At 46.1% G+C, this 27,652-nt stretch overlaps 2 protein-coding genes across 5 annotated transcripts in view; one reads left to right on the top strand and one right to left on the bottom strand.

Moving 5' to 3' along the window:
- Positions 1 to 27,652, top strand: part of LOC139751831 (lachesin-like) — a 193,365-nt gene that overhangs the window by 139,795 nt on the left and 25,918 nt on the right. For 3 of the 4 annotated variants that reach the window (XM_071667455.1, XM_071667452.1, XM_071667453.1), the window contains 2 exons: positions 15,204 to 15,313; positions 23,442 to 23,471. In XM_071667455.1, coding sequence (XP_071523556.1) covers positions 15,204 to 15,313; positions 23,442 to 23,471 — 140 coding nt within the window. The remainder of the gene's footprint in view (positions 1 to 15,203; positions 15,314 to 23,441; positions 23,472 to 27,652) is intronic. The other variant, XM_071667454.1, reaches the window with a different exon arrangement.
- LOC139751766 (uncharacterized) lies at positions 21,124 to 23,421 on the bottom strand. Its single transcript, XM_071667310.1, has 4 exons — positions 23,416 to 23,421; positions 22,994 to 23,183; positions 22,601 to 22,899; positions 21,124 to 22,570 (listed from the first exon to the last, which is right to left on the bottom strand). Exons 1-4 carry the CDS (start codon positions 23,419 to 23,421, stop codon positions 22,148 to 22,150), a joined length of 918 nt encoding a protein of 305 aa, XP_071523411.1. The 3' UTR covers positions 21,124 to 22,147.

The following is a 27,652-nucleotide window of genomic DNA, read 5'->3' as shown; positions in this document are numbered from 1 at the left end:
AACGGTACGACCATTGAGCACAACGGTACGACCCTTGAGCACGACGGTACGACCCTTGAGCACGACGGTACGACCCTTGAGCATGACGGTGTACGACCCTTTAGCACGACGGTACGAGCACGACGGTACGACCCTTGAGCACGGCGGTACGACCCTTGAGCACGGCGGTACAACCCTTGAACACGACGGTATACGACCCTTGAGCACGGCGGTACGACCCTTGAGCACGACGGTATACGACCCTTGAGCACGGCGGTACGACCCTTGAGCACTGTCTCCCCCCCCCCTCTCTCTCTCTCTCTCTCTCTCTCTCTCTCTCTCTCTCTCCTACCGACACTCATAATATGGAGATGATCGGCTTGGTCTACCAGGGGAAATGACAATATCATTAACTTCATCTGCTCTGGCCTGAGAATCAATATGGCTTAGCGATTAAGACAACACACTTCGTCATTATAGAAAATGGGGGAGGGGGCAAAGGCGGGGAGGGACAATTATATAGTGGGAGGCTATATTTCATTATAGGAATCAGAGAAGGAGGTGGTGGTGGAGGGGGGGGGGTGGAGGTAGTTATAGGAATGGGTGATTAGGGGTAATTGGGGAGAGGGAGAGGGGGGGGGGGTGTGGTCGTTTATGCACGACAGGTCGTGAGAGAGATGGTCGGTATTTGTGTGGTGGTGATTGTGGTGGTCTGTGCCTTCGTACTCAGTGGTGGTGATTGTGGTAGAGGGGGGGGGAGGGTTCAATAGACCTCTGTGGTGGCGCGGTTGAACGTGTCCCATTCACGGGTCGCCGCGCGCCAGGGTCGAGGGTAAGGGTTCGAATCCTGGATGCGGCAGTCGGTCCACAGTCAGTCTAGGTCTTCATCCACCCTTAGGGGGCTGGGCGATAAACTGGGTACCTGGCTCATGCCTAAGGGATGCTATTCCATGTGTGACGGGGTGGCGACGAGAATGGATGAGGGCATTAAGTATGAATACGTATATGTGTATATATATGTATATGTCTGTGTAAATATACATTAAAATGTATATGTATGTATATGTGCGTGTGTGGGCATAATGTATATACATGTGTATATGGGTGGGTTGGGCCATTCTTCGTCTGTTTCCTTGCGCTACCTCGCTGAAGCGGGAGACGTCCATTAAGTCAAATAAATATATATATATATATATATATATATATATATATATATATATATATATATATATATATATATATATATATTAGGGCCTCAGTTATCCGTGCCGTCTTTGCTAAACACAAAAGACATCTCCCTCCACAGGGACACGTAAAGAGCACAACTGTAGTTTCTAGCCACAAGACTAATATACCTTCGATGTGGCCTCCTTCACCGAGACGCACAATCGTAACAACACGAACCACATACTTCTTTCGTAACCACGAAATCACACTTCTACAGCTCTCGCATTACGTGGCCTCTGCATTAGACAAACTACACTAATAAATATGTAACCGTTTACTGGCTGAAGGCAGCCATTTGGCTAATACTATACAGTGGAAGTGTTACAGACATTACAAAACTCTTGTGGCCTGTAGCAAGATCTCTGACGCTGTAACAACCCCAGTGGCGTCACTGCCAATGAGGAGGACGAAGGCGTGAACGATCATTTATGTATCAGACGATGACCAATAGTCAAGATTTGTTTACCCTTGATACCAACCGGCTGGGCCCCGAGATGGCATCTCCTACACCACTACCCGATTCGAACAGACTGATTCGAACCGATGGATTCAAACCGACTGTTCCGAAATGACTAATTCGAACCGTTTCGAAGCGACTGTTCCGAAATGGCTAATTCGAACCGTTTCGAACCGACTGTTTCGAACCAACTGATTCGAACGCTAATATCCAGTACTCAAAGTCTGGTACGGTTGGCGAAGCGATGCTGTGGGAGAAAGAAGATACGGGTCGATAAGTCTCACATCACTGAAGGTAAATATACCTAAGGTTGGAGTGGACAACACTTTGAAGGTCATCACAACCTCAGAAAGGTTATAGAGAAAGAATGTGATGTTGTCGAGACGGAAGAGAAAGTGACAGGAGGGAGTGGAACTAAACAGCGACGGAAATGTGGACGTGGACGGGTCTGCTGGGGTTACCCATGGCCTCATTGTGGTAGAGAGAAGCTACCACAGGCCAGATCGGCGGAAGACCGTAGACCCTCCATCGAAGAGGTGCTGGATGCTCTAGGACATGCCAACCTCCAGGTTTAAGTTCCAGTGACAGTGTGGTGTTCCAGGCACCTAATAAGGGTTAGGGGGTATGTGATGGGGGCCAGGTACACACACAGGAGGAGATGAAGGGTCATGCCCCAAGCACCACTCGAAGCCACACTGCATTGGAAATGGACTCAATGGGGAGGTGATGTGCAGACTGCGTGTCGCAACAGCTCTAGTGGGTGGATCATTAATCTTGGAATCGAGACTTTATGTACACTGAAGCTTCAGACGAAGCTGATGATGAAAACGAGATTCCATCAGACAGCAGTTCACCCCTGCTTCGAACCGCGGGTCGACCCGCTTCACAGAAGCTTCGTCATAAAACTCCGAAGTGTAGAACTAAACTTCCTCACGTCTCACAACAACGAGGAGGAGGGAGCAGCGCAGACGAAGAGGTGGAAGGCCTCCTCCTCCCGCTGGACTACGGGGCCCCACTCTCTCTCTCTCTCTCTCTCTCTCTCTCTCTCTCTCTCTCTCTCTCTCTCTCTCTCTCTAACTCTTATAGAGACCGTAGTGGATGCTTGGAAGGAAGTTCCAGTGGTGTCCACCAAGAAATGAATTACTTACGAAAGAGAATATCACAACGCTCGTATACGATACAGTGTGCGAGACAAACTGAAGAAGGAAAGTCTGTCTCAAACCCAACGTACCAGATGGGCCACCGTGTCTCGGTGAGAGAAAAAACACGAAGCAGGATCGAATCCTTTAGAAGGAGTTCGAAACTTAAACGACGTAATCCCTCCCTTCAGTAATAGAATTGGGGGAAATGAGGAGCGATATTTGACTCCGTGAAGAGCCACATGAGTGAGTCATTATCATCCTAGAGGATGAAAGTTTTAGCTGGGCAGTAGACAGTGTTGGTCAGGGCCCAGAACAGATCATAGTCAGCAAAATTGATGGCCACAGACGGACGCTCAAGATGGACACACAAACTCGTGCCCCACTCACACACCAGCCACCACCAGCGTCAGGGGCTCGAGGATAAACCACAGTGTGGCCATAGATAAACCAGTGTGATCATGGATAAACCACTGTGTGGCTATAGTTAAACCATACAGACAGATATAGTCACAGTGTGGCTATAGTTAAACCACACAGACAGATAAATTACAGTGTGATCATAGATAAACCACAGTGTGTGGCCATAGATAAACCATACAGACAGATAAATCACAGTGTGATCATAAACCACAGTGTGTGGCCATAGATAAACCATACAGACGGATAAATCACTGTGTGATCATAGATAAACCACGGCGTGACCATAGATAAACCATACAGGTAGATAAACCACATCCATGCCATAGGGTCGTTAAACGCGTCAAAGTCAAGATACAAACAGTCGAAAAGTCCTCGGGTGTTTTGGACCGAACGATCTGTTCACTTGTTACAGTAGTTATTGTGTCGTAATTCGACCAATAGTGTCATTAGTTACCATACATCAATTCCGACGAAGGGAAAACGAAATATCTTTTTTTTTGAGATGTATCAATATACACGACTCCACTACAAGTGATGCAAGGCTAAATATCTTCAATAGATCTTGAGTCTTCCAATGAAAACCGACTCCCTTCTTCTCCTCCTCCACCCCAGACCTCTTGTCTTCCTCCCTTCCTCCCCAGCTCCAGCATCCTCCCACCGTCGTTTCTCCCCAGCTCGGCCTCTCCCCAACCCTCGCTTCTCCCTGATACGACCTCTCTCCATTCTCGCCTCTCCCCAGCTCGCTCACTCTCTCTCCCTACCCTTGCCTCTCCCCAGCTCGCCCTTTCCCTACCCTCGTCTCTCCCCAGCTCGTCCTCTCCTCAGCTCCAACTCTCCCCACCCTCGCCTCTCCCCAGCTCCTCCTCTCCCAAACCCTCGCTTCTCCCCAGCTCCTCCTCTCCCCACCCTCGCCTCTCCCTAGCTCCACCTCTACCCTCGCCTCTCCCCAGCTCCTCCTCACCCCACCCTCGCCTCTCCCCAGCTCCTCCTCACCCCACCCTCGCCTCTCCCCAGCTCCTCCTCACCCCACCCTCGCCTCTCCCCAGCTCCTCCTCACCCCACCCTCGCCTCTCCCCAGCTCCTCCTCTCCCCACTCCCTCTTGCCACATCTTCAGTAATCGCCCCGCTTACCTCCATGGCTGAAGTTCCTTTTTTCTATTTCTCGAATTATATTAAGGGAATCCTTAATACGACCCCCGGGACGACGACCCTGCCTGCTCGGGCGATGGTCAGTGCCTCTCCCAGCGACCAGGTACGACCACACTGGGGCACAACGACCACTCATGACCAACACAAGCCACCGTGAACCACGACCCCACGAAACGACCACGTATATGCCTACGACGACCACTACTACTACTACTACCACGGCTACTACTACTACTACTACCACTACTACTACTACCACTACTACCACCACTACTACGACATCTTTAACGACAACTACTACTACTACCACACACACACAGAGGGTAGTAATGAGTACCATAAGGTTATCTTCCTCATTACGATTTGTTAATTACCACGACACTCATAATTGACCCTCGGACTCAGAATGGGATCTCATACAGGTGTCTCAAAACACACACTCTCTCTCTCTCTCTCTCTCTCTCTCTCTCTCTCTCTCTCTCTCTCTCTCTCTCTCTTCGTCATATACTCATAACCTCACTGCTTGCCGCCAACCTCCTCATAATACCAACAGCTACACTTAATGTCTCCCTGAGATCTCCTCATTTATCTTGGTAATTTACTAAAAGGCTCTCGGCCTTTTGGGACGAGGTATACCCATTGCCTTTGGGAGATGTAGTCATTTATTTTGGTCATTTCTTTCAAAAGGCTTGACCAATTTTTTGGGGGGCCAACAACACACAATGGCTTTGAGAGAAGTTCTTATATGCTACGTAATTTCTTAAGAAAAAAAGGCTTTACCTTTTTTTGGGAGGGGAGGGCTGATTATACGCAATGGCTTTGAGAAATGTCTTCATATATTTCGTAATTCCTTGAATAAAAAGGTTTAATCATCTCAAGCTAACTACACGCAATGGCTTTTTGAGAGAACTTCTCATATATCAAATCATTTCTTTAAAAAGGCTTAAGCCTTTTTTTTTGAGGCAGCTACATCCAGTAGCTTGGAGAGATATCTTCATATATTTCGTCATTTCTTAAAAAGATTTAGCCTTTTCGGGGAGGGGGGGGGTAGACAAGGTCTCTCTCTCTCTCTCTTCTCTCTCTCTCTCTCTCTCTCTCTCTCTCTCCACTAGGGAGAAATCGTCTATAATCTAAATTTTTTTTTCCACTTGACCAGCCCATCAAATCTCTGTAGCAGCTACTGTGCCCTTGATGGTCTGTAGCCTGTGGTGGTAAACGACACAGCCCCACACCGCGCCCCCACGCCCTTCCCCGCCGCGCCCCGCCCCGCCACGCCCCGCCCTGCCACGCCCTGCCCCGCCCCGACTCTTTCAAAATCTATTTCAAATCCATGGACAGAGAGGGACTTGTAAAGGCCATAGTAGTTACTGCAGTTCTGCTCGTCCTTATTTTTCTTCTTTTTTTTTTTCTTTTTTTCTTCCAAGGTGACGCATGGATTCTAAGATGTACAACAGATAAAGTGTTCGAGGAGGAGAGAGAGAGAGAGAGAGAGAGAGAGAGAGAGAGAGAGAGAGAGAGAGGGAGGAGAGAGAGAGAGAGAGCCAGCTTTTCTCTCCCTTGGGATGGCCAGATGATCAGGCCAGACTCTCGATCTACTCCAGCCAAAATGTTTTGGGATGGCGTGCTTCAGTGTCTCGATCCTTCGTTCGTCATGTTCTGAGGCTTCGTAAACCCTAGGCGTACGGTTCAGTGTCCAGGTGTTTCGTTTGGCGTAGCTCGAGGCTTCGGAGATCCAAGGAGATATACGGTTCAGGGTCTCAAGTGTTTCCCCATTCGCACAAGCATGTTTCAATGATCCAGTGAGGATCCTTCAGTATCTCGGTGCTTCGTCCAACAGAGTCTGAAGCTTCAGTGAACCAAAGCATATGATCCATTGTCTCGTTGCTTCGTTTCCCGTACTCAAAAGCTTCAATGATCAGACGGCGCTGATGCTAATACACAGAATATACGTCGCTCGTTTACGAGTTTCTTTAGTCGACTTAAAAAAGTAAATTCTCAACCTGGTTGGACGAGGTCATAGTTCGATACTATTGGCTACCTAAAGTCTTAGTTTGTCGACCGTAGTTCGACACTTGCCCCTGTAGCCCCACCCAGCGCCGGGTTTAAGCGCCCTGATCATAAAACGCTGTCATGTTGCTTCCGTCTCCCTGTTCTACAGGTATCATTCTGGCCACTGTTCTTGCGAGGTGCCTACACGACGTCCCTCCTCCCCGCCATCAATGCTTGGATACACACACACACACACACACACAATGCTGCTGCTGCTGCTTCCGATAGTTGATGTGTGGAAAATGACCACACGAGGATTTTGTACAAGACTTGAGAAGCTGGGTTCACTGGGGGAAGCACATCAAGGCTTGGATACACACACAATGCTGCTGCTGCTGCTTCCGATAGTTGGTGTGTGGAGACTGACCACACGAGGATTTTGTACAAGACTTGTGAAGCTGGGTTCACTTGGGGGAAGTTGAAGAGCAATCTTCAACGCAAACACATCTCGGTCCAACATGAAATTTAGAAATTGGATGTATCTTGCGAGGCTGAACCCCGAGATGAGTTCCCTACGAAAATGAATTATATCATATTTACTCCCAAGGGAGATCATCCATGCCTTCCTTTCTCTTAAATCTTCTCTTCTCTCCCTCCACTCTCCCTCCTCTCCCTCTCCCTCCACTCCCCTACCCTTCTCCCACTTCCTCACCACAACACAAGCAGTCGAAACATCTTACAGCCTTAAATTTCAGTCGTAAATATTTGAAAATCGTAGCCTAGATCATGACCACTAATTTTACACATAGGTTGAGAACAGTCTTTAAAAAAAGAAAAATCCGGGATAATCTTCACTTAAAGATTAATATACATCAGAATGGAGGGGAAAAGGCTTAAGATATGGACAAAAATACAGACTATAAACATCGTGGAGTTAGAAAGACGGGGTTTAGTCTTTATATAAACATTAGATGTTTTTCTTATTCACAATGGTTGAGATGGGGCTGTCCATCGACTCGATGTGGCTCCGTTGGCGAACTGCTTGCAACTTAGAGACGAGGGATCTCTGGTAGCAAGAGGTGACGGTGGCGAGGTGGCTGTAGTCTCTACCCAGACTGTTAGACAAGGTCCAGTTGCTTGTTGGAGAGAGTCAGGACGATGGATACTATGCTCAACACCTCAGATGGTGTTTGAGGGTCGGAAGAGGATTCTGAATGCCTTATTCGGAGTTTATTCTATCTCCCCCCCCCCCCCCCTTTTAGTAGCCCCTGTCGTGCGATGGAATGAGGCTTAGGTGTCTTGTGTTCAGGTGTAGGACGTCCAGGTGTCTTGTGTTCAGGTGTAGGACGTCCAGGTGTCTTGTCTTCAGGTGTAGGACGTCCAGGTGTCTTGTGTCCAGGTGTAGGACGTCCAGGTGTCTTGTCTTCATGTGTAGGACGTCCAGGTGTCTTGTCTTCAGGTGTAGGACGTCCAGGTGTCTTGTGATCAGGTGTAGGACGTCCAGGTGTCTTGAGTCTACGGGTGATGTACACACGACAGCTGGAGAGGACCTGATGATGGTGCTGCCGTGTTTCTTCCAGCTTAGTTCCTCATCTACTGGGACACTTGCCCCAATTGATGGTGACGTGGCGGGCGGCTAAGGGCGTGGTGGAGTGTCATACGGTTGGGAGAGCTGCTGTCAACACTGACACGAGCGGCAGAGTCGTTATCGTGCGCGTATATCGAGTAGGGACGTCGCCACAGACGAGGGGACTGGAAGGTGGATATGGCCCCTTCGAAAACGCACAGCCTGACGACTCTCACTGAGGTAGTGTGCGAGGTATGGGATGAGACTTCGCTGCAACCCATAAGGTTGATGGACTTGATGTATCTAGGATGTGTCTATGTTGGCGTTAGGGTACCTTCGCACCCATGTGTGGACATAGAACATAGCAGCGTTCATTATCTTGTCGTCTGTATGTGTCTATACACATTACTGTCGTGCGTTCGCTCACGGCAGAAGTGAAGTACATCCTGGTGGGGGAAATTGGACAAGTACTGAACATCTATGTCCTTCAAAATTTTCGACGAGTTGGCCACAGCCCTCTGGTCTCTGCCATCAACAGCTCACCAACACTAGTCACCAGGTCTTCAACCACTTCTAAGAGTCCTTAACCCTCCCACATCACCAACACTTCGCCAACACAATCACCAGGATCAGTACTAGCTTCACAGCATCCCATCCCAACCCTCCCGCATCACCAACACCTCGCCAACCACCACCACCACCCCACACACACACACACACACACAACCTTCACCACACACCAGTAATGGAATTTTGACCTGGGGATCATCTGGAGGAAGGCACCAGAAAAGCTCTCAATACCACGACAATAGAGCGAGATGGATTCCTTTGGTTCCTGGTCAGCCAGTGGAGGAGTCCTTCTGGGGTCCAGATATGCCAACAGAATCCGAGACGACCCATTGGTAAGAGCCATCGCTGAACGGAGACATTCTGATATTGGCTTTCAAGACTTGACGAACAATCTGGCTTTTCCCACACCAGTGGTGTATGGTATGTAACAGAAGGAACGAAAGATGATGAAAAAAAATATCTGAGTTTTAAACGAATTTTAAACGAAGACGGACTTTTTACGTTAAGGACACAGACTGTATTAATTACCTATAGCCCACTGCCCTTCATGAGGATTTCCCTCTAACTTTCCTTCTACTTCCGTCGCTCCTCACACGAGTCCAGAGGTCATTAAGAACATTCGACAGCTGGAATATCAAATTTTGTGTCGATAACCGGCAGATGGCATCTTGGTATCCATCTTCGTACAGCGCCTCTGCTGGCGACGTTCGACACCCTAATTGACCAAACAAAACCAAACCCGAAGTTCTACGTCAGTCAACAGTCATGACTACGATGCTTGATAGCCAAGACTACAAAAGCTCGACTGACCTACAACGTATGGGGAGCAGTAGGTGGAGAGGGGGCGCCGCCGCTGTCGCTGCCTCTCACCAAGATAAACAACCCCGAGGCCAACACTTCGCTCCTGCTTAACCGCTGTAGTTTATCGTGGTATGGAGATGAGCAGGGGTGTGGGTGTGAGGCTTGGGGGAGGAGGCCCTGTCTTATGTATTGCGGTCGCGGGGGACCACATCACTGGACGGTGGCTGACTTTATGTCTCTCTTAGGGTGTTGGTTCCCCTCGCCCGTCCAGCAGTCTTGTGTTGCCAGTTCCTCCTCCTGCTAGTAACTTCGACACAGCCTTCAGCAGTGGCTTCCAGTGCCTGTGTCACCTGGAGGGTTCTCTTCAGTCATAGCTTCCAGTTCTCGTGAGCCCATGGAGTGTCCCTACCATAGCATCCAGTTCTTGTCTAGTGCTTTCTAAAAGGCATGGTCTCCACCTCTTGTAGCCTATGGAATTTTCTTTTCAGCCATGGCTTCCAGTTCTTGTAAGCCCTGGAATGTACACATCTGCCATGGCTTCCAGTTCTTGTTAGCCCTGGAATGTTCACGTCTGCCATGGCTTCCAGTTCTCGTCGTTCTTAGTACATTCCATGACCTTATAAGATTTCCATTCTCCTCAGAGCACTTCTTACTTCTCTTCGTCGCGTCTCCGTCTCCTGGACTCAGCGTCTGGAATGTCATCTGTGGGTCGTGACTGGAGGCGTCTTTCACCTGCCGTGGCCACGGCATCATCTCCCTTTCCAGATCCAACCCCCTCAGCTTCGTCAGTCCGGATCTCTTCATCAGTTCTGTCTATTCCCAAGACGACCAGATAATCTGTCGTTCCTCTCCTCCCTCGCCTCCTCCTCCTCCAACCCTCCACCACAGACCCTCCAACACTCGTATCTCCCGCACAGACTCGTCGCGTCGAGGCCAAAATCCTCCCCTCTTCCCCCCCTCCTGTACGTCCAATAGCCAACCAAAATCCGTCTTCGTTGCCAACCTCATCTCCACGTCTCTCTCCCTCCTTCAGCTACTTCTGCTGGTGTGTTTTCCAATCCCTTGACGTGGTCTCGTGGTCCAGCGGACAATGACAAGAGCCTCCCAGAATAAACAACGGTCTTCCCAGAATACGTTCCACTATACAAAGAATGGATCCTCTCTCTTCCAGTATGCAAAAGAACGTCTCCGTCTTACTGACGGTAGAGGAACTCCTTTTCCAGCATTCGTCTCTGTCCCGCTGGAGGGATTTCAGCCACTTCCGTCAAGATGGGTCATTCATGGCTCCTCATCCCTCGTGGCTTCACTCCAGACGGCGACGCCCCTGAGTTAAAAAAAAAAAAAAGGCAGCCTTCATGGCTTCAACAACCGTAGCTTCCTGTAGCCTTCAGAGCTCAAAGTGAAAAAAAATAAGGTAGCTTTCTTTAGCTTACACAGCCACGATGACTGTAGCTTTCATTGGCCTTCGTAGCCAGAATATCAGTAGCTTTCTTTAGCTTTCACAGCACGCACACACACACACACACACACACACACACACACACACACACTTGTCCTCTGGAGGCAGTAAATCTCTGGAAATCTGGAGCCAATAAAAATTCATAGGGAATGTGATGAGGGCGGGAAGGTGCTGAACCTCTTCATCTTTCCTTTATTTTGAATATAACTGTTTATGAAGCCCAAGATGCCCCTCACAGAGGATCGAATCCTTTATAATATATATATATATATATATATATATATATATATATATATATATATATATATATATATATATATATATATATACAATGATTTATCGTATAACTCTTATATAATATCAAAATTATCTTCTATTTTCGCAAGATTTTGGTAGATGGTTTAAATGTACTTTGCTTTAATAACTGATTTATCATTTATACTAAGGAAGTTGAAATGCTTTCAACTGTTTCACAAGTCATTTGCTTTTGTGTTCTTGAGAATGACGTGTTTTGTGTTGCTGCTGGTGATGCAGACAAGTGTCTCAGATGTTGATGTAAACAACTGTTTGTATTGCTGGTGTTGATGTAAACAGTGTTTGTACTACTGGTGTTGATATAAACAATGTTTGTAATATTGATGTTGATGTAAACAACTGTTTGTGTTATTGGTGTTGATGTAAACAGTTGTTTGTGTTATTAGCGTTGATGTAAACAGTGTTTGCATTGTTACTGGTTGCATAGGCAGCTACTTGTGTTGCTGTCTATGGTGTAAACAATTGTTCCTGTTGCTGCCGTTAGTGTAAACAGTCTGTATTTCTGTTGTTTATTGTAAACGGGTGCATGCGGTAATTGTATTTATTTAGGGAAAGTTTCCCGTGTTGCTGTTATTGATGTAAACAGTTGTTTGTGTTGCTGCAGTCGATGTAGATGGATGTTTTGTGTTGCTGCAGTCGACCCAGATGGCTATTTGTGTTGCTGTAGTCGACCCAGATGGCTATTTGTGTTGCTGTAGTCGATATAAATGATCGTATTACTGCTATTGATAACAACGACCATTTGTGTTGCTGTATATAATACATATATATATATACCCATCTGTGTTATCTAGAGAGCCTGCTTGTTTTGCTATCACTGTTCATGGTGAGTGTTTGTGTTGCAGTTACTGACAAACATTCCTTGTGTGTCTCTTGCTGAGGCAAACAAATGCTTGAGTTACTGACAGACATCACCTGTGTTTCTTTACGAAATCCAGCGATCGTTGTGCCACTGTGCTTCGACCAGAAGGAAAATGAAAGAAGGAAGACACCCCTCAGTGAATGAAGTCAACATCATGACTTTCCATCATGGCCACGAGTCACAATCTCCCACCGCCACAGTTACTCATGGGTCCAAAATTAAGTCCGGGTTGCGTTGTGGGCCGCTCCCACAGCGATCGGGAAGAAGGGGTTGCTTAATGCCGTGTCGCCCCAGTGTACGGGGGATAGTTAGGGACGAGATGGGGAGGAGGAGGAGGAGGAAGAAGAGGAGGAGGAGGAGGGGGATTAGGAGGAGGAAGAAGAAGAGGAAGAGGAGGAGGAGGTGATTTTGTTTGGAGGAAACGAAGGAGATCGGATCCATTAAGGGCATTGGCTAAGAGAGGGTATCATGTCGAACCTCACCAGGAGGCTCATGGAACCTCTCCCACTGTGGAAGAAAATGGGGATCTTGAAAAGATTTACCAGAATTGATCCTGTTTTATAATCATGCGAATAGAAAAAAAAAAAAATTATAGCCAGATAAATGCTATACAGAATGATAATTACTCCCTGTTTGGGTGTAGATCCTGTGTATGGCACCAGTGTATAGTACCTCTACATAGCATCTCTGTATAGCACCTCTCTCTCTCTCTCTCTCTCTCTCTCTATATATATATATATATATATATATATATATATATATATATATATATAGGACTTATATATGGGATATGTGTGTGGGAAGTCTTCATGGGACCTGTGTATAGCTATAGACCTGCGCAGAGGATGTGTGTATGGGACCTGCGTGTGGGACGTCTTTATGGGACTTTCGTACATAACGTCTGTATTGTAATACATGGGACCTATGTGGTTTAACTCTATATGGGATCTCAATAAAGTACTTATTGAAAATAACAAAGACGTAAATGCGGATAATAAACTAGAGATAATGATGCGTCATTAGTTATTACATAAGTAAATCGTCACGTGGGAGTGGGTAGAGGGGAGGAACTGGTTGGCTGGGGAGGGTAGAGTGAGTGGTGTGGGGTGAAGCGGGAGGGTGGCTGGTGTGGACATCTCTTATCTCCCACGTCCACCTGAGTGGAGCTGGGGAGGTAACGGGACCTGGGGAGGGGAGCTACGGGAGGCGCTGGGGAGTGGTCGAGGGGTTGGGGGAGCTTGGATGGGAGAGGGGAGAGGAGAGGAGAGGGGAGGTTATTGAGGGTAGAGGGTCGTTAGGGTGGTGATGTGTTTATGCAGGATCAAGAAGAGTTCGGGTCAAAGGCCAAGTCGTCATATCTAAGGGTCGTCCCGTCGTGGTCGTACCGTCGTGCTCAAGGGTCGTGCATCGTCGTGGTCAGTGGTCGTACCGTCGTGCTGAAGGGTCGTACACCGTCGTGCTCAAGGGTCGTACACCGTCGTGCTCAAGGGTCGTACACCATCGTGCTCAAGGGTCGTACACCATCGTGCTCAAGGGTCGTACACCGTCGTGCTCAAGGGTCGTGCACCGTCGTGCTCAAGGGTCGTGCACCGTCGTGCTCAAGGGTCGTGCACCGTCGTGCTCAAGGGTCGTACACCGTCGTGCTCAAGGGTCGCACACCGCCGTGCTCAAGGGTCGTACACCGTCGTGCTCAACGATCGTACACCGTCGTGCTCAAGGGTCGTGCACCGTCGTGCTCAAGGGTCGTGCACCGTCGTGCTCAAGGGTCGTACACCGTCGTGCTCAAGGGTCGTACACCGTCGTGCTCAAGGGTCGCACACCGCCGTGCTCAAGGGTCGTACACCGTCGTGCTCAACGATCGTACACCGTCGTGCTCAAGGGTCGTAACCCGCCGTGCTCAAGGGTCGCGCACCGTCGTGCTCAAGGGTCGTGCACCGTCGTGCTCAAGGGTCGTGCACCGTCGTGCTCAAGGGTCGTACACCGTCGTGCTCAAGGGTCGCACACCGCCGTGCTCAAGGGTCGTACACCGTCGTGCTCAACGATCGTACACCGTCGTGCTCAAGGGTCGTAACCCGCCGTGCTCAAGGGTCGCGCACCGCCGTGCTCAAGGGTCGTACACCGTCGTGCTCAAGGGTCGTAACCCGCCGTGCTCAAGGGTAGCGCACCGTCGTGCTCAAGGGTCGTACACCGTCGTGCTCAAGGGTCGCAAGAGAGGCGTAACCTTTTACGAACTTGATGTAAAGAGAAAAAAAAAGAAATGCAGCAATTTTCTTCTTTTTTTATACCTCATGTACACCAGTGGCTCATTATACTCGACCTTCGCACGTGCTTGCTCCCTCACTCACTTGACTCTCTCTCTCTCTCTCTCTCTCTCTCTCTCTCTCTCTCTCTCTCTCTCTCTCTCTCTGCCTGCGTCACAGAATACTCCACAAACAAACGTGAGCCAGCGGCAAACTAAGCTGACCACAAACCAACAGCGTGTTACCTACAAATAATAGAAGGCTACCTACAAATAATAGTAGACTACCTACAAACAATAGTAGGCTACCTACAAACCTACAAACAATAGTAGGCTACCCACAAACAATAGTAGGCTACCTACAAACAATAGTAGGCTACCTACAGACAATAGTAGGCTACCTACAGACAATAGTAGGCTACCTACAAACAATAGTAGGCTACCTACAAACAAGAGTAGGCTACCTACAAACAAGAGTAGGCTACCTACAAACAAGAGTAGGCTACCTACAAACAATAGTAGGCTACCTACAAACAGTAGTAGGCTACCTACAAACAATAGTAGGCTACCTACAAACAAGAGTAGGCTACCTACAAACAATAGTAGGCTACCTACAAACAATAGTAGGCTACCTACAAACAATAGTGAGCTAGCTAACTACTGACGTCACGCAGCGTTGGGTCAAGCAGTGTCCCCGCTAACGATGCTATAACAAGAGCCACATTGAGCCTTGTGTCTTCGAAGGATCCATATTGGTCGATTTACATATCTAGAAAAAAAAAATAAATTATGTCGAATTTTTTTGTTAAATTTTTTAAAAATTTTCGATTTTCCAATCGTTAAATTTCCAACATTTTTTAACTGTCATAAATTTTTGAAATTTTCAGATTTTAAAGTTGGATTTTTCCAATGTTTTAAGTTTCCATATCTTGAGATTTTAAAATTAGGGAGTTAAAAATCAGAGAGAATTTTCAGACATCGAGATTACGTAGACTGTACTGAAGACATCATCTGTTCTCCTCTACAGGTTGGGTGGTGGGCCAGCCAGACTTCGCAGCGCCCCTGAACAACGTGTCTGTCCCCGTCGGCAGAGACGCTACGTTCTCTTGTATTGTGAACGACCTGGGCGGCTACAGGGTAAGGCCCTTCGCCAGCAATCTCACACCTTTATCTCTTCTTGACTCGCTGTCCTTGTGTTGTGCCAGCCTCAGATCCCTCCCTTCCCTCACTCCACCGTTCACTCACCAAACCCCCAACCTACTCCCTTCACTCTCCCCCTAAAACGTCTCACAGACCCCACCACACTCCCTCCTCCCCTTGCATCCACCCCCACTCACTCCACTCTCTCCCTCCTCCTCCCACACCACCACCAGCCTCTCCTCGCACTGCTTTGAATATATAAGTTTCGAAAACTTAAATGAACAATATGAGGCGTCTTGTTCGACCTTGAGGTCTTGAATGAGTGAGGTAAACAAGTGTCCTTTTGCGTTATTCATCTGGAAGACACAAGATTATTCATTCAGGAAGAGAAATGAGTCGAGCTTAGGGATGGAATAAGAAGGTTCACTGTTTCACTTGAGGTTGTTCGAGCCTTATGGTCGAGACAGCTTCACATGCCCCCATGGAGGACTGGAAGGTTCCTTCTACAATACACATGAATAATTAGCTTCAAAACCTGTATGAAAATTTATGGATTGGAAATTTTCCTATTGTCTACTGATCAAAATATCTTTATAAACATTACGTTTATTGAATACAATATGATCATAAAATCATTTGCTGACGAGCTTCACTGGTATATTAACTGACTCTTCTCAGTTCAAAGCTTCGAAGCATCATATTTCGGGACTTGAATTCTCAGTTCAAAGCTTCGAAGCCTCATATTCCGGGAACTCGAAAACATTTGCCTTCAATACACCGAGAGACGAAGGTATAAAAGTCAATACGAAGGAATCTTCTTCCCCTCGCTCTCTAACACAGCCTCCCACACACCCACTCAAATCCTGTTCTCACCAGAAAGTGTCACAGCGACTGAACCATTGTGGAACACATCCCTGAGTAAATACTTCCAGAATACCAGTAACGTTAAGGTCTTGCATGGCATGGCGCCCTTTGGCCAGGGTCTCCACATACGCGCCCTTTTTTGAGACACAGCGTCTCTTACTTATATATTCATCGATGTGTGAGAGGCGTTTCCGTCACCCTTGAGTCTGGCACATTTAGATCCCACTGTAAAACTCTTAGTTCACCTTAGTTCAGTGTTTCTTTAGTTGTTAGCGTCTCATGATGGCCACCACAACCACTGGAAGCCTTGGCTCCGACCCTTCACGACATTGATTGGTCGAGAACCGTCACGTGTCCGTCTAAGCCACGCCCACCGGAGTCTTTGATTGGTTGACAATGAGATGGTGACGCGCGATCGGCTTATTGCAATAAATTCCCCGTCTTTTCGACTTAGTTCATTAACTGTCGTCGGCTGTCATAGACATTTTCCGTATCATAAACCTGCATTTCGAGGGATATAAACATGTTGATGTTGCATGAGCGAAAGACGTCAGTTTGTGCCGAAGTGTCTATGTTTATATACATTTCCTTAACACTTCGTCAGTGTTCAGATATCGTTGCTCAAGAATATGTTCACCTTGCAGAACGATCAATGATCATTATGGAACGTCTTAGCAATGATAGTAATCTTCAACTATCGCACCACGTCATCACCGGACGTGGTTAATTGGTAATTTGGTCTTTAGACCCTATTAACTACTACCAGGGGTCGTTAAGGTTGTGTCGCCCTCAAGTTATAACCATTAACTGAATCATCATGACCTTCAGGTGTCGAGGGTGACTCAAAGACCACATACCCTCGAGGGTGACTCAAAGACCACATACCCCCAAGGGTGACTCAAAGACCACACACACCCCGAGGGTAACTCAGAGACCACACACACCCTCGAGGGTAACTCAGAGACCACACACCCCTGTCACCATCTCTGGGACTCGTAACATCTAATGGAATCCAGGAAGTCAAGTCTTTATGGTCTGGAACCCAACTGCTAAGAGTCAGATGTTCGACCTACGTGCCCAGAGCCAGACCTCATGACCCTCAATATTGTGGCATATGCCTGGCATGCCTCCGTCTGGAATACAGTAAAGCCCTGAAGAGAAAAAGGAAGCTACAGGGAAGTGGTTCTTGAGGGTACTGGAACGGCCTTTTAGCAACTATAAGAGGACACCAGAGTGAAGAAGTACCTGGAAAGGGTCTAAGCTAGAGTCCTGGAATGAAGCAACGGAGATGAACGCTACTGGAGCGGCAGCAAGCACGAAATGAAGTGCCTGGAATTCAAGAAGAAAGTCCTGGAGGGACGCAAAAATGAGCCAGGGTGATCAAGTCTGACCCTTGGAGGACATCGTTGTCTTTGGCAACCAAAAGCCTTCTAAAAGAATAGCGAGACCAGCGAAAACTCGAGAACTATACATTATATAATTGATGTAGAGAAATGATTCAAGAAGAACTGGACAATAGTTAGGGATAAACAGTCACGAGAAATGATTAAAAAAAAATTATATTTATGGGCGAAAGTAAATGCCCTTCTCCTCCTTGTTGTGTGATCGTGTTGACTCCTACAGCCTTACAGCAAAAAAAATATATAATGAAAAAGTACTTAATCTCTGAACTCTTAAGATATGAATAAAGAAAAATAAGAAAGCAACACGGTTCTGCTTAAGCAACATAAATGCATATTGTCGAGTCGATCAGCCCCAGAAAACAGCAGTGACTCCCAACAGTAAATGCTGTAAGATAAACCGAATTTAGTGACTTGATTTTCCAAATGTTTTATAAGTTTCGATTCGCTTGGAGATCACATAAACCAACAGGTAACTTAATCCTGTTACCAACACAGCCCAAACCTCAAAAGCGATTCAGATTTTCGACCAATCACAGAGCTTAAATGTCATGATTGTGGGCGGAGTTATGGTTTCTTGAGTATTCTTTTAAGCATCTCTTGGTGGGGGGGAAGGCCTAGATGTTCTTCACACACACTGCTGAGCCGTCTGTAGCTAAGATATCAGTCGGGAAAGAGAGTTTCCTACTGAAGGGGCTCAAAGCCATCGACTGGCCCCCCGAGACCTTTCAAAGTGTTGTTGGAGTCTAGACAACTCGTGTAGACGTGAAGGCCATCCAGGTTCTATATCTCCCTCCCCCCAAGATTTACTGTAAATGTATCCACGCCGTAGTCCACGCACCTTGCGCCTGTTATATATATATATACATATACATGTATATATGTATATACTCCACACACAGAGCGTAGCTAGATGGCAGATGTGTGTTTAGCGGAAGTAGATGGTACACTGTTTGACCTAGTTGCTAACTGCGACAGTTTGAAGACACATAGACTTCCTCCCTTACTTTCCATACCTGTTTTCCTATTTGCCTCAACAGCAGGGGATCTCGTGGTTCTTCGACAGGAGCGAGCGTTCTTGACGAGCAGGGAGACCTCGTACACATCAAAGGCAATGTCTTAAAGATTCAAGGTTGTTCATGAGATTAATAATGAATGGAGTTCGATCGACTCTTCCTGTCGAAGTACACAGTCGCTGTATTGATCAACACTATACCCTCACTGACCGGGATCTCACGACTGATAAACAATATAGATTCATACATCTGGAACTATCAGATAGAATTTACTGATAAGCTCAAAAAGTAGACGTAACATATCAGAACTCCTATTCAGAGTAGAATCAATGTAGGTGTTGAGGAACATTGCTTCTCAAAAATAGGAGAGGCGTACCGTCAGGTCCACAATAAAAACAAAAACAAAAGAGTTTGAAGTCGAGGAACTAACAGTCAGATAGACACGAAGTCGAACCAATAAAGACCAGGCGACCCTCCATATAGATGGGCAAGAGAGATGGTGGTTACAGAGGCCACCTTCTTCAGGATTTGTTGGAGATGTTTAAGCTGGGTAGTCACCTGTTAGACTAGTAGGGTCATGGTAGACATAGAAGTCATCTGTCCTGCATAGTATGCACAAAGTGTACGTCATCTGGCGACCTAACTAGCTGCTGTTTCTAACTAGCCAGTGTGTATAACAAGGACTGTGCCAACTGCCGGAGGACGAAGAACTTTTAAGAACAGCATCAAACAATCGTTTTAGCTTTTCAAACAATCGTTTTAGCTTTTCTAATCTATAAGGAAATGATTAGCAGGGGAAAAATATAACTGTACTGTTCTCTCTAATGAATCGAACCGAGCTTTCGAAGCGGATGTAGAGTTCGAACGTGGATTTGGTTCCTGCGTGTAAAAGCCTCTCTTAAGTCATCAGATCACAAAAAAACATAAGAGAACTGAAGTCAAGTCGTGTCAAACGGAACTTAAAGGATCAGATCTGTGGTGAATAACACCAGAACGAAGCCTATACTCGAATGAAGCGTACTTGTGAACCCGTCTCGATGCTGTTGCGAAACGTCTCGAACTTTGAAAGTTTCGAATCTCTTTTTTTTTTTCATTCGACCAAATACACGGAGAGTCTGGCTAGCGTATAGCAGACATCGAATCCCTGGGATCAAAACATTACTGACAAGGAAGATGATTAAGGTGGGAGGGGAAAGTCAGTAAGTCTACACCCCCCCTCCATCCCACATGGGAATATTGGACAGATGACCACCATCCCAGATTGAGTCGTTAATAGTCTCTGAACTCCTTGAGGAGATTCGAAGACCTTCATTGGCGCTTCTTAAGAGATTCTGTTGGGGTTCGATTCACAGACGAATCTTCAAATCATCATGTAAATGGATTATCCAAACAGTGACACTGACACTGTCAAAATCCATGTAATGTCCACGTCGAGCGCCAAAACCAGCCCTTGCCAGTGAAATTTAGTGATATATTTTGTTCGACGTGATCCAAAACAAGTACGCTTCCATTTGCGTCTTTTTTTTTCTTTCTGTCTATCTATCTTTCTGTCTATCTCACCCCCAACACGGGTACGATGCACCACAACCCCACCCAATCACCAACTTTGTTTCTTGACGCTTCTCTCATTTTTCTTTATATATATATATATATATATATATATATATATATATATATATATATATATATATATATATATAAATTTTTGCCACCAAGCTGCACACGCCACCCCAGTGCGAACTTCTAGTAGATACAGCCACACACCAACAGTTCCTCTCTCGCACCCCCTTTTAAGCTTATCACTTGTAATATATAAAAAAAAAGAATAAAAAAACACTAGCACTGTTGTCCAGTAGAACTATTGTTCTGTCTCATGTTCTGCTTTCACAGCTTTTAGAGATATGAAGAGATAGTCTGTTCTATATCTAATTTTTTTTTTTTAATCATTATTATTACGCATTGCGAGAATTTTTCTCATGGTACATAACCAGTATAATATACTGTGTATATAGCTCGAATTCTGACCCAGAAGTATAGTTCACTGTCTATATATATATATATATATATATATATATATATATATATATATATATATATATATATATGAATTCTTTTAAAAGTGAATGACTTGTGGGTGTGAGTGATGAGGCGACTGTGTTCTGAGCCTCACCTCACAAACCACTCATAATTCTTACTCATATGCCTCATCCAGTAATGAGCTGCTCTGCCTTCTGGTCTCATGTCTGATGCCTCACGTTCCATTAGCATAAGATGAGCAGTTTAGGATACAAGTAGTACTGTTATATATATATATATATATATATATATATATATATATATATATATATATATATATATATATATATATATATTTCCTCTGAGTCCACGGGGAAAATGAAACACGAAAAGTTCCCAAGTGCACTTTCGTGTAATAATCACATCATCAGGGGAGACACAAGAGAGAAATATAACAGTCAGTTGATATACAACGAAGAGACGAAGCTAGGATGCCATTTGGTAAACATGTGATTGTCCAAAACATGTTTTGGACAATCACATGTTTACCAAATGGCGTCCTAGCTTCGTCTCTTCGATGTATATCAACTGACTGTTATATTTCTCTCTTGTGTCTCCCCTGATGATGTGATTATTACACGAAAGTGCACTTGGGAACTTTTCGTGTTTCATTTTCCCCGTGGACTCATAGGAATATCTTGATCACGGGCAAAATTGTGATCCTTTCCAATATATATATATATATATATATATATATATATATATATATATATATATACATATATTAGATTCTCAGACTCTTTATTACTGTAAGAATAAGTTAGCTATTGAAAAATCTCTTCAGTATGAAGAAGGTTCTCTCTCTCTCTCTCTCTCTCTCTCTCTCTCTCTCTCTCTCTCTCTCTCTCTCTCTCTCTCTCTCTCCTGACAGTCTTCGGTTTAGCGTTGGTTCCTTGGTGACTTACAGGGTGTGGCAGGAAGTGGAGAAGGTGACGACTGAGTTATGTCAAGATGTGGGTAAGGGTCTTGCTGGTCTAGTGTGTGACCACTGGGTCTGCTGGTCTAGTGTGTGACCACTGGGTCCTGCTGGTCTAGTGTGTGACCACTGGGTCCTGCTGGTCTAGTGTGTGACCACTGGGTCTGCTGGTCTAGTGTGTGACCACTGGGTCTGCTGGTCTAGTGTGTGACCACTGGGTCCTGCTGGTCTAATGTGTGACCACTGGGTCCTGCTGGTCTAGTGTGTGACCATTGGGTCCTGCTGGTCTAGTGTGTGACCACTGGGTCCTGCTGGTCTAGTGTGTGACCACTGGGTCTGCTGGTCTAGTGTGTGACCACTGGGTCCTGCTGGTCTAGTGTGTGACCACTGGGTCTGCTGGTCTAGTGTGTGACCACTGGGTCTTGCTGGTCTAGTGTGTGACCACTGGGTCCTGCTGGTCTAGTGTGTGACCACTGGGTCCTGCTGGTCTAGTGTGTTCCCACTAGCTCCCACTAGCTTAGTGTGACCACTGTTTTCTCTTCTTCTAAAGACAATCCTCTCACTCCAGTGTGCCTGGCAGGGCCTTCTGTCCCAGTGTGTGACTTGGATCTAGCTCTCTCTCTCCACTGTAGTTATAAATCCCACTGAAATCACTATTCCTTCTGAATCCTTTCGAACCCTTCTTCTGATACTTCAGCTTCGAACCCTTCTTCTGATACTTCAGCTTCGAACCCTTCTTCTGATACTTCAGCTTCGAACCCTTCTTCTGATACTTCAGCTTCGAGCCCTTCTTCTGATACTTCAGCTTCGAGCCCTTCTTCTGATACTTCAGCTTCGAACCCTTCTTCTGATACTTCAGCTTCGAACCCTTCTTCTGATACTTCAGCTTCGAGCCCTTCTTCTGATACTTCAGCTTCGAACCCTTCTTCTGATACTTCAGCTTCGAGCCGTTCTTCTGAATCTTTAATTTCGAGCCCTTCTTCTAACCCTTCAGCTTCGAACCCTTCTTCTGAATCTTCAGCTTCGAACCCTTCTTCTGAATCTTCAGCTTCGAGCCCTTCTTCTGAACCTTGATCTTCGAACCCTTCTTCTGACCCTTCAGCCTCAAGCAACTCGCTAAACCTTCAGCTTCGAACCCTTCTTCTGAATCTTCAGCTTCGAGCCCTTCTTCTGAACCTTGATCTTCGAACCCTTCTTCTGAATCTTCAGCTTCGAACCCTTCTTCTGAATCTTCAGCTTCGAACCCTTCTTCTGAATCTTCAGCTTCGAGCCCTTCTTCTGAACCTTGATCTTCGAACTCTTCTGCTGACCCTTCAGCCTCGAGCAACTCGCTAAACCTTTACCTTCGAACCCTTCTTCTGATACCTCAGCTTCGAACCCTTCTTCTGATACTTCAGCTTCCAACCCTTCTTCTGAATCTTCAACTTCGAGCCCTTTTTCTGACCCTTCAGCTTCGAGCAGCTCGCTAAACCTTTAGCTTCGAACCCTTCTTCTGAATCTTCAGCCTCGAACCCTTCTTCTGAACCTTCACCTTCGAGCAACTCACTGAACCTTCTAGCTTCGAGCAACTCACTGAACCTTCTAGCTTCGAGCAGCTCATTACCATACCTTGTGGCAGACTAATGACTCAATGAAATCCTCTAGTTCTAGATAGCCATTAGACTAACCATTTTATCTCATCATGTAAGGCATTAATTACTCCTTAAATAACCCATGAAGCCTCTACTTCCCTCCCTCCTCTTTTTTTTAGCTCCGAGCAATTCATTGTTTATATCTTGTCAGAGAACTAATAACTCATTGAACCCTTTAGCTTCGAGCAGCCATCACACTCATTATTTTATCTTGCAATGTAGACTTCGTCTGGAAGAAAGGATACTTTACAGGTGAGCTATGACAACAACAAAAAAAAGATATATATATACATATATATATATCAAAAGATACTCGTCCTCGTGTCTCTGCCAAAGTCATTTTAGAGGGTCATTTTAGTTACCTTTTTTCCCCTTTTGTTCTTCTTTCTCTTCCTCCTGGATGTCCTCCCTTGTTCTAATTTTTCTTTTTTCGTATTTCTTTATATATATATATATATATATATATATATATATATATATATATATATATATATATATATATACATATATTCTTTTTTTTTTTTAACTCAGGTATTCCTTTCCATCTACCGATTATAGAATGCTCTCTCACAATTACTTCATCCTTTGTGTCCTATGTATGAACATATGCAGAATTAGAATATCTTTAACTAACTGATGTATCTGATTCATTGGCTTATGTTTTTCTATATAGGGTTTGATTTCTAGAGTTAAGGACATGTCATGTAAGCTTAGAATCCATGAAGTGATCATTGTTTGATATCCAATAGCACCTCAGTGATTCAGAACCTATTAAAGTGTAAGTGTGCATGAGAGACTTCACTCTAAACACCATTATGCATAAGGGATTCGCCTCTGAAACTGAACTTGAGAGAATGTCACTTGTCTTATAGGTCATATAGCGGAAGGACTTCAACCATCTGGGCTCTATAGAGTATCGTATTTTCTATATCTATTGTCTGGTCGGTAGTCAGATAGTTTATATACTGACGCGAAAACGTGAAATCTGGGAATTGAACTCAATGTGGATGTTCCTCATGTACATCTCTTATCATCCGGGCAAAATCATAAAGGAAATTTAGAATTAGATCAATGGCAGGTTTCGTAAAGTGCAGAACACTGAAACTGGATGGGTTGTTGAAGGTGAAAATTCAGATTTGTAAGAAGAACCGGAGACATGAACCAGTATTACATGACTTAGCCGATGGAGGAACGAAAACGAACTTGCCAGAGTCAAAAAGGTCAATGGAATAGGGTGGAGAACATGGAATTAGTCGTTATCTTTTGAACATATTTGATATAGTAGTTGAAGGTGTCTTAATCTGCATTATAAGGTATACGGGCTTATGACTCTATATGTAATCAGATGTTCAAAATATCGTTGGAGAAGGTTGTAATGCCTTGGGAGAAGGGAAAAGGCAAAAATCGTGCCCACTTTTAAGGATGGAGATCTAGAAATTACACCGAACGACATACCTTTATCAGACAAGTTATGTCTGCAAAACCGGTGGAAAAGAGCATCAGGAAGCGAATGGATGATTATTTGTTAAAGAGATACTACATAACTGAAGGCCAACACTGCGTTCAGGGAAAAGACGTCAAGTGTGACAAATCTTTTCCACTTCTACGAGAGAGTGAGCTCATTTTCGACGGACGGGTGGAATGTGTGTTTCTATGACTGATGGAAAGCGTTTGCCACTGCCCCCACACATGAGGTCATGAAGACCAAAGTCCAGATAGGCGTTAGGAGGGGTAAGTGAGTACTTCTCGCTAAAATACAGTGTCACAAGAACTGATACAAAGCTATGATATCCACTGGTTAGTTATCAGAACACCTTTTAAACATTTGGACGAGAAAAAGCCTCACAAACTCTTCACAACTTAAACCTGAATTAGGTTACGTATTTTAGATTTCATTAGGTTCACTTCAAGAAACATAAATAGAAGAAGAAGGTTATGAGAAGAGGAGGAGGAGGAGGATGAGAGGGCCGAGTTGTGTGGGCAATCAAAGGCCATAAATCTGACCATAACGGAAGAGAGAAAAGTAAGAGCAGAATCGATCAGCAAAATTCAAAGTTTCTAAGGCAATTTGACGACGTCGGAAGTGAACAGTTCTTTGACAGGAGTCGTAACAAGGAGTCGAGGGAGTGAAACTTGTTAGAGAAGGATGGACAGAAGTGACCCCGTTAGTGTTAGAACTGTGGATGAATGAAGCGAGGGAACTGTGAACGCGAACAGCATACAGAAGTTTAAACAGTTCTATGATGGAGAAAAGTTCAAGAGATGAGGGGAGCCCCACGAGTGTAGAACTCCCTCCTCGTACTGTACAAGACATGGGGCCCCACGAGTGTAGAACTCCCTCCTCGTACTGTACAAGACATGGGGCCCCACGAGTGTAGAACTCCCTCCTCGTACTGTACAAGACATGGGGCCCCACTAGTGTAGAACTCCCTTCTCGTACTATACAAGACATGGGGCCCCACGAGTGTAGAACTCCCTCCTCGTACTGTACAAGACATGGGGTCCCACGAGTGTAGAACCCCCTCCTCGTACTGAACAGGACATGGGGCCCCACGAGTGTAGAACCCCCTCCTCGCACTGTACAAGACATGGGGCCCCACGATTGTAGAACTCCCTCCCCGTACTGTACAAGACATGGGGCCCCACGGGTGTAGAACTCCCTCCCCGTACTGAACAGGACATGGGGCCCCACGAGTGTAGAACCCCCTCCTCGTACTGTACAAGACATGGGGCCCCACGAGTGTAGAACCCCCTCCTCGCACTGTACAAGACATGGGGCCCCACGATTGTAGAACTCCCTCCCCGTACTGTACAAGACATGGGGCCCCACGGGTGTAGAACTCCCTCCCCGTACTGAACAGGACATGGGGCCCCACGAGTGTAGAACCCCCTCCTCGTACTGTACAAGACATGGGGCCCCACGAGTGTAGAACCCCCTCCTCGTACTGTACAAGACATGGGGCCCCACGAGTGTAGAACCCCCTCCTCGTACTGTACAAGACATGGGGCCCCACGGGTGTAGAACTCCCTCCCCGTACTGAACAGGACATGGGGCCCCACGAGTGTAGAACCCCCTCCTCGTACTGTACAAGACATGGGGCCCCACGAGTGTAGAACCCCCTCCTCGTACTGTACAAGACATGGGGCCCCACGAGTGTAGAACCCCCTCCTCGTACTGTACAAGACATGGGGCCCCACGAGTGTAGAACCCCCTCCTCGTACTGTACAAGACATGGGGCCCCACGAGTGTAGAACTCCTTCCTCGTACTGTACAAGACATGGGGCCCTACGAGTGTAGAACTCCTTCCTCGTACTGTACAAGACATGGGGCCCCACGACTGTAGAACTCCCTCCCCGTACTGTACAAGACATGGGGCCCCACGGGTGTAGAACTCCCTCCCCGTACTGTACAAGACATGGGGCCCCACGAGTGTAGAACTCCCTCCCTTACTGTACAAGACATGGGGCCCCACGAGTGTAGAACTCCCTCCTCGTACTGCACAAGACATGGGGCCCACGAGTGTAGAACTCCCTCCCCATACTAGTAGCAAATTAAAACACACACACACACACACACACACACACACACACACACACACACACACACACACACACAATTAACGCAAGTGAACCCAAATGAGATCATTCAATAATTTCGTCGTGTTCCATGATTCAAAGGCCAGAACGCGAACATGTTAACTAAGTATGCCATACTTCTAACCACACTCTGATCACCATCCACATCAAAGCTATTCAATGAGAGATGATGATGATGTCAATATTCTGTCTCAGTAGCTCATGAAATTTCTAAATGGCGAGTTTCGAAGTCCATATCCCCCCTTATTTTTCTAACGAATTCCTACACCAAATTTGGCCCTGGGTGGGCCCTCCCGGATGGGCCCCTCCCTTCCTCAGTGGCTCACCCAACCCAACCCCCCCCCCCCCCCAAAAAAAAAGGCTTACAGCCCCAAACCATTTTTATTTTCCATTTCCTCCTTTCCTAAGTTATTTCTTACGTATGATACTCGTCTTTGGAGAAGATCCGATCCAAAGAATATATCAGAAAAAATACCTCGTCGAAGTTGTTATTATTTTGGTGTGTGTGTGTGTGTGTGTGTGTGTGTGTGTGTGTGTGTGTGTGTGAGAGAGAGAGTTTTTGTATCGACATTCCACACACACACACACACACACGCTCGCCTAGAGGGATGGTGAAAAGAGGGACAGAACACACTTTGATGTATTCATGTCTTGTATTAATTGGCAAAGTTTTCTGGTTGCTCCTGCCTTCCCAACAGCAACGGCCGAACTGGCCCACAGATACATACATACACATACACACACACACACACACACACACACACACACCCGCGCGCGCGCGCGTCGGAACCTGTGTCACTGGACTGGATGCTGGCCTGGGATGTGTGTGCGTGTGC

Source organism: Panulirus ornatus, chromosome 12 (genome assembly GCF_036320965.1).
Source record: "Panulirus ornatus isolate Po-2019 chromosome 12, ASM3632096v1, whole genome shotgun sequence".
Classification (NCBI taxonomy): domain Eukaryota; kingdom Metazoa; phylum Arthropoda; class Malacostraca; order Decapoda; family Palinuridae; genus Panulirus; species Panulirus ornatus.
This window is presented reverse-complemented; position numbering and strand designations above follow the sequence as displayed.

Coding starts and splice junctions, on each gene's coding strand:
- LOC139751766 (XM_071667310.1), bottom strand. Junction 22,900..22,993: donor GTTGAAGATTCAGAAGAAGG/GTTGGAAGCTGA, acceptor TCGAGGCTGAAG/GGTCAGCAGAAGAGTTCGAA. Junction 22,571..22,600: donor AGGGTTCGAAGCTGAAGATT/CAGAAGAAGGGT, acceptor CTGAAGGGTTAG/AAGAAGGGCTCGAAATTAAA.